The sequence below is a fragment of the Gekko japonicus genome, unplaced genomic scaffold (genome assembly GCF_001447785.1).
Source record: "Gekko japonicus isolate JY-2015 unplaced genomic scaffold, Gekko_japonicus_V1.1 scaffold3108, whole genome shotgun sequence".
Lineage (NCBI taxonomy): Eukaryota > Metazoa > Chordata > Lepidosauria > Squamata > Gekkonidae > Gekko > Gekko japonicus.
This window is the reverse complement of record NW_015175459.1, coordinates 76,533-92,771: the sequence shown is the minus strand read 5'-3', so window position 1 is coordinate 92,771 and position 16,239 is coordinate 76,533. Positions and strand designations below refer to the sequence as shown.

The following is a 16,239-nucleotide window of genomic DNA, read 5'->3' as shown; positions in this document are numbered from 1 at the left end:
TTTCTATCTATCAGCTGGGAGTCTTAGCCTGGATCCAGCCCTCTGCGTTTAAACGACTTTGAACAGTTGAGAAGGGGTGGGGGGCACGTCAGAGGCTGAGTACATTTCACGGCCGATAAGGCGCTGGCTAAGAGCGGCACTTGGTTAATGCTGCTAAAATCAGATATTAAAAGGTCATTTTCAAAGTGCTCTGCCTCTTCAGACGCTTCCTGCCCTCTGTTCGAAACGTGCCTGTTTTCTCCGATTGCCGGAGGCGCTCTTAAAATCCACTCAAGTACGAAGCAGCCCTTATCACGGGCGTAGTCCTTGGCCGGAAAAGTCGAACCTTTCCCCCTTCTCTTTTGTCTGCGGCGTATTAGATCTTAAGGACATTAAAAAAAATAAATAAATCTCTGACACTACTTTGCAGGCTATGCAATTAACCTGCGCCCTCTATTTCCTTCACTTCAGCCCTCGCCCGACAGTGGTTTGGGAGCTTCGATTCACTTCCTCTTGTCCCTTAAACTTTTGCCGTCATCTCAAATTTACGATTTGTCCTCCGTCCCACTAGTCACTGACAACGGGCAGCACGCCTCTTGCGGCGTTCAGAAGTCAAGGAAGAAGCATAATGAGAAACCGTCTGCCAACTGCATGTATTAATAGATCTTAGCCCCGTGTATTTTGATAACCCACCTCATAATTTCCCGTCTTGTACTTCTTGGGTTGGATTCAAAAGTAACGTTCCGCTATTATAAACGGCCCTTCTGTTGCCTGGGGTGTGTGTGTGTAATTCTGGCTAATTTCCCTCCTCCCATTGCAGACCCCCGTTTTGCCCCTCGCTCTGTTTGCAAGGTAGATCCAGGTGGGGCCGGCCGTGTTGGTCCGAAGCAGCGGAACGAAGTTTGAGTCCAGTGGCACCGTTGAGACCCACAAAGTTTTATTCTGGGCATAAGCTTTTTTGCTTATGCACGCTTCTGGAGATACGACTCTGAAGAAGTCTGTGCGCACGCAAAAGCTTATACCCGGAATAAAAGGTGCCACTGGACTCAAACTCTGTTTGCAAGGGTCCCCTTACCCCTCCCCAGGGGCAACATTTCAAGAGTGAGGGCACAGAAGGCTGTAGATGGGGAGGGGGAAATAGGAAATCCGTTCCATGAGCTTTGTGATACTTTAAGAAGAAGAAGAGATTGGATTTATACCCCACCCTTCACTACCCAAAGGAGTCTCAGAGCGGCTTACAAACTCCTTTCCCTTCCCCACCCCACAACAGACAGACACCCTGTGAGGTAGGTGGGGCTGAGAGAGCTCTGACAGAAACTGCTCTTTTTCAAGAACAGCTCTTATCAGAACAATGGCTTGCCGAAGGTCATCCAGCAGGTGCAAGTGGAGGAGTGCGGAATCAAACCTGGTTCTCCCAGATTAGAGTCCGCGTACTTAACCACTACATCACTACACCAAACTGGCTCCAACACTGTAGCGATAATGGTTTCCTTTTTTCCCTCTGAAAGAGTTCTATGTGGGTGTTGGCTTCCCGAGTTCACTCTGGATTTAAGGGCGGGAAGAGGTGTTTGGTTCACATGAATGGCTCATTCATGTTTGGTGGGCTTCCGATAGCAACTGCACACCATTCAGAAATTCAATTCAAGCTTGCACATATTTTGGACTGTTAGAATTCTGTGCTATAAATCCAGGTCCTGCAGTTGGAATAAGAGATCGTACATTTCCATGGGTTTTACCATTCCCTGCACCTTGATTTGTCGTATCCTGGATAGCAGGAGCTCAGGGCTTGGATTCTCAGGCTGAGGCTTAACTAAAGTGCATCTGAACTTTTTATACCTTGGTTCCTGTTCTGGTTCATACACACACACACACATACACACACACACACACACACGAAGCTGCCTTATATTGAATCAGGCCGTTGGCCCATCCAGTATTGTCTATTCAGACTGGCAGTGGCTCTCCAGGGTCTCAGGCAGAGATTTTTCACATCACCTATTGCCTGGTCCTTGACTGGAGATGGTGGGGATTGAACCTGGGACCTTCTGCATGCCAAGCAGAGGCTCTTCCACTGAGCCACGGCTCCTTCCCGCTTCAGTTCCGGCAACTGAGAGTAGAGATGCTGGATTGGAAGTCACCCTAGCCCGATGTATCTGAAAAGAGCAAGAGTCTAGTGACACCTTAAAGACGATCAAGATTTGTGGCCTGGTATGAGCTTTCGTGAGTCACTGCTCACCTCCTCAGGTACCATCGGAAGAATCTGACGAAGTGAGCAGTGACTCACAAAACTTTAGTCTTTAAGGTGCTGCTGGACTCTTGCTGTTTTCCACTCCTACAGACTAACACGGCTACCCATCTTGATGTACCTGAGCGTGTCTGCCCAAATGCTGGCCATACCTTGATCCATGGCTTGCTTTGGGGAAATGGACCTTTTTGTTGCATGCTTCGTAAGTTGCGCGACATTCGCATGATGTTGCTTCCATCTCCCCCCGTCCAGCCCAGCCTTTTAATAAACACCAAGCTCCATTTCCTGGTGTTTTTTGCGACATACCTATTGAAATCAGCCACACCACCGTTATTTTGATGAGGGTTGTGGCCCGGGAGTTGTACTGGCTGGCTTGGATTGGCTTTTTTATGGCAATGTAGCGGTCCAGCGAGATGGCGCAGAGGTGCATGATGGAAGCCGTGGAGAAGAGGACATCGAGGAACAGCCAGACGGGGCACAGGTCCCTTGGAAGAGGCCACGCAATCTCTGAAAGACAGAAAAGGGGTCAATATCTTTGTTCTTTGTCCAGTCCAACATTCTGTGTCACACAGTGCCCAAAACCCAGGTGCCATCAGGAGGTCCACCAGCAGGGCCAGAACTCCAAAAGCCCTCCCACTGTTGGCCCCCAAGCACCAAGAATACAGAGCATCACTGCCCCAGACATAAGAACACAGGAGAAGCTATGTTGGATCAGGCCAGTGGCCCATCCAGTCCAACACGGTCAATATCTTTGTTCTTTGTCCAGTCCAACACTCTGTGTCACACAGTGGCCAAAACCCAGGTGCCATCAGGAGGTCCACCAGTGGGGCCAGAACTTGCTGAATGTTCTTCTTAGGAGGCCTTCATTGTTTGTTCAATGAAGCTATATTTCAATGGTGTTTTCAGTGAAAAATTAGTACAGGTAGTTACAAAAAGTGCCCATGGCGGTTGCTATCTTAGAAGAGGTGTCCACACCTGAAGCTGCCTTCTACTGAATCAGACCCTCGGTCCATCAAGGTCAGTATTGTCTACTCTAACCAGCAGCAGCTCTGCAGGGTCTCAGGTGGAGGCCTTTCAGATCACCCACTGCCTGATCCTTTCAGCTGGAGATGCCGGGGACTGAACCTGGGACCTTCTGCACGCCAAGCTGATGCTGTATACCACTGTTGTCAACCACCCATGTACAGCCTTCCGGGGAGCTGCCTGACTGAATGAGGATTCGAACCCATTTCCCCATAATCCTGGTCAAGCGGCTTCACCATGCCCACTTACAACCATTTAAGGAAATTGCAGAGTGCAGGGGTTTGGACTAGATGACCTGCAAGGTCCCTTCCAACTCTAACATTCTATGATTCTATGGAATTGATGAAAAATGTAAACTATATGAAACTTAACATCAAATAAAGTTCCACAGTATTACAATTCCTAAGCAACTCATATTATTTCAGTATGCTATTCCGGCCAATACAATACAATAGTTACACAGACAAGAACTTGAAGGGAAGAATGCATCGCCAAGTGTGGCTTCAGTGTTCAGGGGTGGAAAAAGTCTTCTCAGTTGCAAACTGGAAAAACCAATGTCCACGAAGCAAGCAAGCCCAGTCTTTAAGACTCGAGACAAACATAAAATGATGAACTGCAGTCGACCCACTCTCTAGATATTAATGGGTCATCGATCCCTTCATCGGGACTCCACGTCGACGGGTTCTCCCAGCAAGTAGTGCCTCCAGAACTGTTTTGTTTTGCAGCAACAGGAACTCCCTCAGAACAGTGTCTCAAAACTGCCTTATTTGTCCTCATTCATGATGAACATGTGGCTTCACTTTGCAGGCATTCTCTCATCTAAGCATGTAAAGACGCCTTGTATCACCCTGCCCACTGTCCGCGATGGCCTCACTGGGGTGCAGTTTCAGAACGAAAAATTATCAAGTGAAAGAGCGATATCCGATTCCAGCACAGAAGCGGGTTTCCTATTCAGTTTTTCGGCAGTCTGGCGTAACTCTTTACATTTCCTGAATTCGAAAACAGGCTCATTACACAACTATACACAACTAGCAGTGTGTCCCCTTCCCCAAACATACGCTTTAGTAGTGTCCTATTGAGCTGCGGTGGTTCAAGTGGTTAAGACGCTGAACTGCAGGCTGTGGAAGGTCAGTAGTTCAGCAGTTCGAGACCCGGGTGCCGCATGACGGAGTGAGCTCCCATCTCTAGTTCCAGCTCCTGCCAACCTAGCCGTTCGAAAGCAAGAAATTGCAAGTCGATAAATAGGTACCACTTCGGTGGGAAGGGAACAGCGTTCCGTGCGCCTCGGTGTTTAGTCATGCCGGCCACATGACCACGGAAACGTCTTCGGACAGCGCTGGCTCTTCGGCTTGGAAACGGAGATGAGCACCGCAACCCTAGAGTCGAATTCGACTGGCTTTCGAGCAAAGGAACCTGTACCTTTACCCAGGGGTCGTTTTGTAGAAAAAGAGCTAGGGGAACTCATTAGCATAACTCATTAGCATATGCAACACCCCCTGACATCAGGGGCCCGGTGGGGGACCTGCAAGGCCTGCGGGAGTGCGAGGAAGCCCCGCCAAGGCCCTCCCTGGCCCCAGGCAGGCAGGGGTGGGGAGAGGTGGGGAGGAAGCAACTTACCCTCCCTCTTCTCCTGCCTCCTCCTGGCTGAATGAGGGCCGAAAGCAGGGGGCGGGGCTTCATCATGTGCCCCGCCCCCTGCACCTCACCCGGGGGAACTGCGTTCCCCCACGATCCCCCCCGAAATGACCTCTGCCTTTACCTATTAAAAGTTATTGACATGCGTCGTCCTGCTCCATCCAGTTCTCTTTCTAGCTGAGTCAGGTTTGGTGCTCAGGATTGTTTTGGATGTAAACCTTCCTTGTGTTGCTCGTAACAAAACCACTGATAGAGAAGAGCAAGAAGGTCACAGTCCACAGTACAGTAAAGCAAAACACAAAAAGGAAACTGTGCAAAAATTGCTGCAGTTAATATCACAAAAGTCTATATTTCCATGTAATGCCGAAAGCCCATTTGTTTTTTCAGACATACAATCAGAGAAGCCTTCACAAGGTAATGATGGCGAAACTCTCCGGATTAACAATTTCCGTTTCTTAGAGCCTTCATGGCATGGATTAGAAGCTGTATGTTTTGAGAATGGAAGGATTGCTCTTTGAAAAATAAGGAATGACATCTTTGTGTTGCTGATCTTTGATGAAGGCTGTATGAAACAGAAATTGTTAATCTGGAGAGTTTCGCCATCATTAACTTGTGAAGGCTTCTTTGATTGTATGTCTGAAAAAACAAATGGACTTTCGGCATTACGTGGAAATATAGACTTTTGTGATATCAACTGCAGCAATTTTCCCACAGTTTCCTTTTTGTGTCTTGCTTTACTGTAAGAAAACCACTGGCACATGTCCTGCCCTGAGATGGGACTGGCTCTCCCTAACGATGCCCGTGTAGCCAGTGCCCTTTTTAGAACAAATGTCATGATCATGTTTTTCAAGTTGTGTTTTGGGGTTCTGTAACGACTGTTTTGACTCTGTTTGTGTGGTTGCAGCGAGCTTGATGTTCCCGATAGGCGCGTCCCATCCTGTCCAAGGACAGAGTGATGCCGTTTCAAGGCTGAAATTCTTCCCAGGCCGTTTTGCGTGTGATGTCTGAGGTGCAGAGCGAGTGACAAGACATATGTGCAAATTGTGTGCAGATCTGAAGATAGCTTATTGGACTGCCAGTCTTTGGAGAAACTAATTTGATCTCATACAAATCATGCCACAAATCAAGGGCATATAACTGAAAATCTCAGTAAGAGGAATCTTATCTGAGCCTCCACTGACGCCTGCAGATTACCTTGTTCGAATATTGGGTGCAGAGTAAATTCCAAAAGGCTCATCATGTTGGGGGAATTCAGTGTTCCCTCTAAGCCGAGTTAGTGTGAGCTAGCTCACAGTTCTTTAGCCTCCGGCTCACACGTTCTTGTCTCCGCTCGGGAAGGGATGGCTCCAGAGCATACTAATTGATGCAGCAGCCAAACCGCTCGCTCACAACTTTAATGCCAGTCGCGCACAAAGTAGAATCTTTGCTCACAAGACTCCATAACTTAGACGGAGCATCGGTTGGGGTCATTCTTAAATTTGAAAAATGGCAGCCTGCACAAACATAGAAACACAGAGCTGAAAGAGACTTCTGTGGTCATCTAGTCCAACCCCCTGTGCCATGCAGGAAATTCCCAGCTATCCCCTCTGCTCCCCCAGGGATCCCTGCTGTATGCCTAGAGGAAGGCAAAAAGCCTCCGGGATCTCTGGGCTAATCTGACCTGGAGGAAGATGCCTTCCTGACCCCAAAGTGGGCAATTGGCATTACCTGGGGCATATAAGAAAGGGCGACAAGAGTCAAGCGCTGGCTCATCCCTTCCTGCCCTCCCTCTCGTGATGACAAAGGATCTTTTTTTAAAAAACTTTTTAATGACCTTTTAAAAAAAAAACTTTGCCATTGTTTTGTGTGAGTGATAGAAAACTTGGGTATGACCAGGGGTCATTTCCTGCCGGAGCACACAAGAGCGGAGCTCCGGCAGTAAAGAGCTCAGGGGGCGGGCACATGCAATAAGCCCCACCTCCTGCTCCCAGCAGCCCTCGGTCAGAGCAAGAAGCAGCCAGGTAAGTTGCAGAGCTTCCCCCGCCCCGCCTCCCCGGTCCAAAACAGTCCAGTGGCCATTTTAACAGTCCAGTGGCACCTTTAAGACCAAGTTTTAATCAGGGACAAGCTCTCCCTCCTCTGCGAGGGCAGATCTGCATGTTCCCCCCCCCCCGATAGCTAGCAATTCAAAACAGTCCAGTGGAGCCTGAGCAGTGGGTGTTGCCTTCTGACACACTTCCAGTGATCTCAGGGGGCATGACATATGCAAATAAGTTATGCTAATGAGCTTCTACACCTCTTTTTCTACGAAATGACCCCTGGGTATGACTGAATGAGTGCCATGTGTCTGGGGACAAGGACCCAGTTCGCACAAACTGGAAGCCAACTGGAAGTGTGCTTCTGGACTAGGACTATGCCATTCCAAGCTGCGAGTGGGGCCGAGTGCTGGAGCATGAGCCCAGTTCCCTGCCCGTGGAAAGAAGGGAGAGAGAGGGTTTTTTTGCCTGGCCTTTTCTCTGACATGCCCGTCTTCTGTGTGCAGAGAGGTATCGTCGTTTTAATGTCGACACGTTCCCCCCTGCTCCTTGCCTGCGTGTCTGAAGTGGTATAGTCTAGAACAGGGGTCCCCCAACGTGGTACCCACAGCTGACACTTTTCCTGCCTGGCGACCACCAAGTGTTTTTAGAAAGTGGGCAGGGCCATGTGGGGCTTTTGCCCAGCAAGGGTTCTGATTGGCTGTCGGAGATTTGATTGGCTGTGCAGATTTTCTGAAATGTTGCTAGGCAGCAGCTGCCCACCACAGCACAAGAATCTTCACTGTGTGACTGAAGGCAGGCTGTGGCAGCCATTCTGTGGCAGCCGTTTTGTGGCTGCACCCACCACACCGTGTCAGAATTCCAAAAAGCTCGGGGGCTCCTGCTCTGGAAATAAAGTTCCCACCTGTTTGCAGTGTCTGAAAGCTGATGTGGTTCTCTCAAGGGCAGCTGTTTCCCTTGAGGGAGCCACAATTTTTGCCCGTCTTCTAATCCCTGCTTTATACAAGCTACCAATTTCCTACACACCCACACCCACACACAAAAATTGCTCCATTATCACACACTGATTGAAATCTATTAATTGCTGTCTGTGTGGTAAAATATGAAAGCCTGTAGTACAGTCTGGCTGTAAATGGGTGGTTGACATAAGACGACTATGGCTCAGAGCTAGAGCATCTGCTTGGCATGCAGAAGGTCCCAGGTTCAATCCCTGGCATCTCCAGTTGAAAGGACCAGGCAGAGGTGATGGGAAAGACCTCAGTCTGAGACCCTGGAGAGCTGTAAAGAGGGGCCATGGCTCAGTGGAAGAGCCTCTGCCTGGCATGCAGGAAGTCCCAGGTTCAATCCCTGGCATCTCCAGTTGAAAGGACCAGGCAGAGGTGATGGGAAAGACCTCAGTCTGAGACCCTGGAGAGCTGTAAAGAGGGGCCATGGCTCAGTGGAAGAGCCTCTGCCTGGCATGCAGGAAGTCCCAGGTTCAATCCCTGGCATCTCCAGTTGAAAGGACCAGGCAGAGGTGATGGGAAAGACCTCAGTCTGAGACCCTGGAGAGCTGTAAAGAGGGGCCATGGCTCAGTGGAAGAGCCTCTGCCTGGCATGCAGGAAGTCCCAGGTTCAATCCCTGGCATCTCCAGTTGAAAGGACCAGGCAGAGGTGATGGGAAAGACCTCAGTCTGAGACCCTGGAGAGCTGTAAAGAGGGGCCATGGCTCAGTGGAAGAGCCTCTGCCTGGCATGCAGGAAGTCCCAGGTTCAATCTCCAGCATCTCCAGTTAAAAAGGGCCAGGCAGTAGGTGAGGTGAAAGACCTCTGCCTGAGACCCTGGAGAGCTGCTGCCAGTCTGAGTTGACAAGACTGATATTGATGGACTGAAGGTCTGACTCAGTAGAAGGCAGCTTAATGTGCTTATTGTAAAGGCAGGAGTTTTTTTCTGAACAGTTCTCAGTGTCGACTGCAGAAGAACCGATTGCAAAGTAGGAAACAATAGAACCGAAATACCCGGCAAAGAAGACTCCCCCCTCGCCCAGCTTTCCTTGAATTTTTTAGTTTTTAAAAACTCGTGTTCTTGGAGTACAATCAAGCCGGGTTTTTAGAAGGCTTCAAATAACCTATTAAATCGGGCTGTCTGAAGCAGCGAGGCTCTCTCTAGCATGGCAAGAACTGTTTCCCCTGTAACTTAAAATAATGTTGTTGAAGCGAGGAAATGTGTGGTCTCTTGTGTGTGTAGGTGTGTATTTTCCGTGTTTCAGGAATCAAGGGCTAGCTGGGTTTCCAATGAATGACCCAGTGTTTTCTCTCTTGATGCGTTGCCGTCCAGATGGCTTTCTTCCTTCCTACCCCCTCCCCCCCGCTAATTTCTTCAAGAGGGGGTATGTCAGGGTGGGAAATTCACGACGTCCTAATTTTAAAGTTTCTGGCCACAAGCATGGATTTCCCCCCCCTCCCTAAAACATCTGTCAACTAGATTATTTCGCTGTTCCTCTGAGGAGCTAAGGGCAGCATTCATCTCTGTCTCTTTCCCAGGTTTTATCCGACAACAGCCCAGCAGGGTAGGTCAGACAGAGAGCGGCTCAACCAAGGTTGCCCAACGAGCTCCTTTACTGAGTGGAGAAGAAGAGAAGAGATTGGATTTATACCCTGCCCTTCACTTGGAGTCTCAGAGCGGCTTACAAACTCCTTTCCCTTCCCCTCCCCACAACAGACACCCTGTGAGGTGGGTGGGGCTGAGAGAGCTCTGACAGAAACTGCTCTTTTTCAAGGACAGCTGTGCCAGAGCTTGTGACTGACCCAAGGTCACATCAGCAGGTGCAAGTGGAAGAGTGGGGAATCAAATCCGGTTCTCCCAGATTGGAGTCCACACACTTAACCACTACACCGAACTGGATCACCAAACTGAGTGGGGATTCGAACAGGACTCCCGGGTTCCCGATCGGCGCCCCAACCCCTGCGTCGCATCGGCAGGGTTCCCAGTGAGCCGGTGTCGGTCTTGACCAATGCTCCCTCTAAGCTGTGGAGTCCTGTGAGCAAAAATTCTACTTTGTGAGCTACTGGCATTAAAGTGGTGAGCGAGCGATTTGGCTACTGTATAAATTAGTTTGCTCTGGAGCCGTCCTTCCTGAGCTAAGACAAAAATCTGTGAGCTGGAAGCTAAAAAACTGTGAGCTAGCTCACACTAACTCAGCTTAGAGGGAACACTGGTCTTGACTCTGGGTGGGGTCGGATCCAGACCCTGTGTCAGCTGCAGTGGGTCTTGGTCACATTAACAGCCGCTCTCTCCTGCCTCCACTGCATAACAGTGACGGAATAATAGGAGGACTAGAAGGAACCGTCGCCTGCCCTTCAAGGCAAGATATGATGTGGTGGTGGAAAGTCCTGTCAGGTCGCAGCTGGTGACCCCTGTAGGGTTTTCCAGGGGAAGAGGCGTTCAGAGGTGGTTGGCCCTTGCCTGCCTCTGCATAACAACGCTGGGCTTCCTTTGTGGTCTCCAATGCTCCCTCTAAGCTGTGGAGTCTTGTGAGCAAAAATTCTACTTGGTGAGCTCCTGGCATTGAAGTTGTGAGCGAGCGATTGGGCTGCTGCATAAATCAGCCCTCCTTCCTGAGCGAAGGCAAAAATGTGTGAGCCGGAGGCTAAAAAGCTGTGAGCTAGCTCACACTCACTCAGCTTAGAGGGAACACTGGTGGTCTCCCATCCAAGTCCTAACCAGGGCCGACCCTGCTTAGCTTCTCAGATCTGACAAGATCAAGCTAGCCTGGGTCAAGGAAAGAGACCAACAGAGGAGGTTTGTCATGGCCTGCCTCTGCGTAGCAACCCTGGGCTTCCTTGCTGGTTTTCCCATCCCAAGTCCTAACCAGGGTTGCCTCTCTTAGCTCCTGAGGCCCGGTGAGATTGGGCTACCCTGGGCCATCCAGGTCAGCGCATCACTTGTCAGGGGTGCTGCAGGCCTGGGGTGTCAAACATGAGGCCCAGGGGCCGGATCAGGCCCCCCGGAGGGCTTCCCTCAGGCCCGCAGTGGAACTGGCCATCTCCTGTTTCTTCCAGTTCTGCTGCTGCTGCTGCATCATCGCTTTGCTTCGCCAGACTCTCTCAATCGCTCGGCCATTCCGTGTTTTAACCTGGGTCCTAGACTCAGGACTCTGACCGTGAGATTTCTGCGGTGAATGTCGATACATCAAAAGTAGGTTGGCAGCTTAAAGTAAAAAAAGAACCCTTTGTGTCTGTGTCCTTTGTGAAGTTTATATCCTCCGCTACCTGGCATTACATTTTATGACACCGATGGCCCGGCCCGACAAGGTCTCATTTACGTCAGATCCGGCCCTTGTAACAAATGAGTTCGACACCCCTGCTCTAAGCTGATCGTGCACTGAGCGGGGGGTTGGACCAGACGGCCTGTAAGGCCCGTAGGGCCCCTTCCAACTCTGTGATTCTATGATGTGATGCAGTGTATGAGATATGACTTGAGGTTTATGGCATATATAGTGCATGAAATACGACTTGACGTTTATGGCATATATAGTGCATGAAATACGACTTGGAAGTTCCTCTCCTCTCCCATCCTTGCCGAGGGCAGCCACTCCCTTACCCTTTGCCCCGGTTTTCTGTGTTGAGTTAGGACTGGTGGTAACCATACGATGGCACTGCCTGATACCAAGTCACACGATCAGTCCATCGTACTCGGCATTGCGTACCCCGGAAGCGATCCTCTAAGAACCCTGTCAGAGAGGCCTCAGCCAGCCCCTGCTACCTAAGACCCTTCGGTGGGGGAAGCTGAGCACTGGACTTGGCACCGTCAGCCTGCAGGGTGGGCGCTCCACCACGAAATCCCGGCCCCTCCCTCTCCGATCAAGCCTGGTGTGGCCCACTCAGATTGGCAGCTGCTGTTTAGGGTGTCTGGCGGGGAAAGGTATTTGTGGATTTCCTGCCTTGTGCAGGGGGTTGGACTAGATGACCCTGGAGGTCCCTTCCCACTCTGTGACTCTATGAAACCAGTTCTCGGATTGTGCAGTTGGGATCCAGAAGTGTGTCATGAGGCCAGGGGGAGGCGGTGAAAGAGGGAGAGCTGGGAGGAGATTCTTTGGGAGACTCGACGGGCAGTTTGGGTTCGCTCCCGCAGAGCAGGCAAGATGGCCCCGAAACGCAGCCCCGTTGTTCACCAGTGCTGTATATTTATAAATGTGAAACACGAAAGACCTACGAATGCGGTCGGGGTCCGTGCGATTCCGGTGATTTACGTTGGGGAAGAGGTTTGCTTTGCGAGTCGGTCTCGAAAAGCAGAAGCTAATGTTTCATAAATACAGCTTCGAAACCCTGGCGGAACGGCGGGTCTAATGAATCTGTTACTGATCTTCCTGTTGAGGACCCCAGCCCAGCCCAGAAGTACGAAGAACTGACGGTTCCCTGTTTCAAACAGTTCCTCTCTCTGATCCTCCGCATAAATAAAGCTGTCAGGAATCAAAGGGATAATATTTGTGTTCAGCGTCCGTATTCTGGACAGCGTTTGAGAACACTGAGGTCTGAGACGTCGGGAAGGGGCGGGTGGGATTGGCCCGCCTCTAACACCGATTATGCTTCATTTAAACAGTTCTCCAGCTAATGGATTTCTTAGGGATTACTTGGATCCTCGCTTCAGGACACAACCTCTCCCCGCCGAGACTTTTGCTCCTGCCATTTGCTTTCTCCAAACGCGTCGCCTCTTCTACCAGTTGTTGAGGAGGCTTGGCGTTGGCTCGCCCAGCAGACATCTTAGGGAGGTCGGCTCAGTTTTCTGGCTCTGGCGAGTTTTTAAAATGCCTGCAAATAACCCCAACACCCCGCTGTTTAATTATGATTTCTCCCTCTCCGCACCCCCCACCCCTTTAAACTTCTCGCAGCGTAAAGGATGCTTTCTGTCAACTCCTGTATTAAGATTCCAAGCGTGGTTTTTTATTATCCTTGGTTACAGTAGCATTAGTACCGGATTAATGAAAAAATTAAGGAGCAATCAAAGAAAGCGACCGAGGCGAGAGAGACCAAACTGCTAAGTAGTTTGGTGGTGGAACGTGCCGTCAAGTCGCAGCGGACTTAAAGAGACCCTGTAGGGTTTTCAAGGCCAGAGATCAATAGAGGTGGTTTGCCCTTGCCTGCCTCTGCGTAGCGACCCTGGACTTCCTTGGTGGTCTCCCATGCAGGTACTAACCACAGCCAACCCTGCTTAGCTTCCAGTGAGATCTCATGAGATCCGGCTAGCCTGGGCTTTCCAAGTCCGGCTTGTGTTTTTATTTATCTCATATTCACTATGCTATCCGTTTTTATCTCTATCGTAATATTAGGGTTTCTGTGCCCCATTGGTACATTCCCAGTAGTCATGTATGGCTGCGAGAGTTGGACTATAAGGAAGGCCGAGCGCCGAAGAATAGATTCTTTTGAACTATGGTGCTGGAGAAGACTCTTGAGAGTCCCTTGGACTGCAAGGAGATCAAATCAGTCAATCCTAAAAGAAATCAACCCTGACTGTTCCCTGGAAGGCCAGATAATGAAACTGAATCTCAAATACTTTGGCCCCCAAATGAGAAGGGAGCACTCACTGGAGAAGACCTTGATGCTGGGAAAGATTGCAAAGGATGAGATGGTTAGACAGTGTCATAGATGCAACTAACATGAAGTTGAGCCAACTTCAGAGGATGGCAGAAGACCAAAAGGCCTGGCATGATCTGGTCCATGGGGTCGCGAAGAGTCGGACTCAACTGTGTGACTGAACAACAACCCCTTTGGTGGCTGGGGTTTATTGTAGTGACGCTCACTCCTTCTCTGAGGTTCGAAGAAAGCAACCTTGAGGAAAAGGGGTGGGATGGTATCCTTTCAAGTCATGGAGCCTTTCAGCTTCAGCCTCCAAAGGATATCTTCCAGGTGTGTGTGTTTTTGTTTTAAAACATATCCCGCCTTTCTTCCTAGGAGTCTAAGGCACTAGTGTTAAATGGAGCAGTTTAAAAGCATCCGTATACTAATAGCGAAGTCTTCCAAATCTTTGGATCCTTCAATCCAGTGACTGGAGCTGTGAACAGCAACGATAGATCTTTCTACAAACCTGAAAGATGCCCCAGGTTTGCAGAAAAATGCGAAATCGAAAACCCAAAAATTGTTTTGATAAATGATCAAAGGTGTGCCTGTAGCTTTAAGCAACAGACTCCTCAGTGGCTGTTGCTAGGCAACCACAGTATTCCATGCCGGATTTCTGTGAGTAGAAAGGCAGGGGGAGAGGCCAGGGCCCTTTCCAGGCCTATTTGGGCCTTTGAGGAAAGACTCCTTGGGGCCAGGCCTGGCTACGGTTGCCAGCTCCAGGTTGGGAAACTCCTGGAGATTTTGTGGTGGAGTCCGAGGAGGGCAGGGTTTGGGGAGGGAAGAGACCTCAGCCAAATATAATGCCACAGACTCCACCCTCCAAAGCAGCCATTTTCTCCAGGAAGACAAATCTCTGTTGTCTGGAGTTCAGTTTCAATTCTGGGAGATCTTTGGGTCCCACCTTGAGGTTGGCAACCCTAGGCCTGGCAGCAGCCTCTGGGTGATTTAACACCACCCGACTCACATGACTTACCTAGGCCTGCCTGTTCCACAGTAGCCACCCTATGAAAGCCAATGTGGTGCAGGGGTTAGAGCTTCAGTGCTGGGTCTGGGAGACCCAAGTTCTTGCTGCAGACTGGTCATAGAATCATAGAATTGGAAGGGGCCATACAGACCATCTAGTCCAGTGATGGCGAGCCAGTTTGGTGTCGTGGTTCAGTGTGCGGACTCTAATCTGGGAGAACCGGGTTTGATTCCCCACTCCTCCACTTGCACCTGCTGATGTGACCTTGGGTCAGTCACAAGCTCTGGCACAGCTGTCCTTAAAAAAGAGCAGTTTGTGTCAGAGTGCTCTCAGCCCCACCCACCTCACAGGGTGTCTGTTGTGGGGAGGGGAAGGGAAAGGAGTTTGTAAGCCGCTCTGAGACTCCAAGTGAAGGGCGGGGTATAAATCCAATCTCTTCTTCTTCTTCTTCTACTACTGTTCCACAGTAGCCACCCTATGAAAGCCAATGCGGTGCAGGGGTTAGAGCTTCAGTGCTGGGTCTGGGAGACCCAGGTTCAGATCCCCGTCTTGCTGCAGACTAGTCATAGAATCATAGAACTGGAAGGGGCCATACAGACCCTCTAGTCCAGTGATGGCGAACCTTTTAGAGACCCGAGTGCCCAAACCGCGACCCAAAACCCACTTATTGATCGCAAAGTGCCAACACGGCAGTTTAACCTGAATACTGAGGTTTTACTTTAGAAAAAACAACTCATCCATTAACTTAAGAGGATCCAAACAAAGTAAGGAAAGCAATCCCAAATGCTTTCATTTACTTAAAATTATTTGGCAGAGAATGCAACACTTTAATGATGGTCTGGGCCTGGCTGGGGCGATGGCACACGTGCCCACAGAGAGGGCTCTGAGTGCCACCTCTGGCACCCGTGCCATAGGTTCGCCACCACTGGCCTAGTCCAACCCCCTGCCCAATGCAGGACCAGCCTAAGGTTGCATACTTTCAGCCTAATCTGCCTCTCAGGGTGGTTGTGCAGATAAAAAGATGGAGAGGAGACTCATGTAAGCTACTGTGGTGGGGTATATATGAAGTAAATAAACAATAAATATAGCTGAAGATGGGAGGCAAACAAAAGGTAGGTTGGTGAATAGCTTCGGAGCAGGGTCTGCGAGACCCTGGTTCAGATCCCCATCTTGCTATGAAAGTTCAGAGGGTGATTTGGGGCCAGTCACGTACTTTCCTCCTAACCTACCTCACAGGGTTGCTGTGGGGATAAAAAGGAGGAGAGGAGAATGATGTAAGCCGCTTTGGGGGATGAGAGGGAAGACTTAAGACAGAGGGGCAGATAAAGGTAGATTGGCTGTTGGGTGGGAAGGAGAGAGAGAAGCAGGAAAAGGGGGGGCTATGGGGCGTTCGGGAAAGGGAAAAGAGGAAATAGTGGGGGAGGGGGGACACGAGATGCCTCCCGCAAGTCGCTTGTGGGTTCCCACTTGTCGTCTGTAAAGCACGTTAGACCACAGGGCACGGAAGCCTTAGTCCAGATATTCGAAATCTTGCACAAATATCAGGAAAAACACCCTCTCAAACCAAAAGAGGTCTTCATTGCCCGGCTAAAGGCCAGACGTGAGGAGAGCATTTGGATCTCCAGAGAGAGTTCGAGCTGAGCATCTGCTGTGACAAAGGTACCTGAGTAAGTAGCAGCCAGAGGCGCCACTCTCGGGAAGCACCCGTCAGTGAGTTTCGGTCTGAGGAGCGTAATCGGAGGGACTGGCGGCGGGGGGGGGGGGGGCGGTTTCTCCAAAGAG

At 50.2% G+C, this 16,239-nt stretch overlaps 1 protein-coding gene across 1 annotated transcript in view; it reads right to left on the bottom strand.

The window, feature by feature from the left end:
* Positions 1-16,239, bottom strand: part of HTR2B (5-hydroxytryptamine (serotonin) receptor 2B, G protein-coupled) — a 29,363-nt gene that overhangs the window by 3,368 nt on the left and 9,756 nt on the right. The window contains exon 4 of the mRNA XM_015425906.1: positions 2,531-2,731. Within this exon, the coding sequence (XP_015281392.1) occupies positions 2,531-2,731 (201 nt within the window). The remainder of the gene's footprint in view (positions 1-2,530; positions 2,732-16,239) is intronic.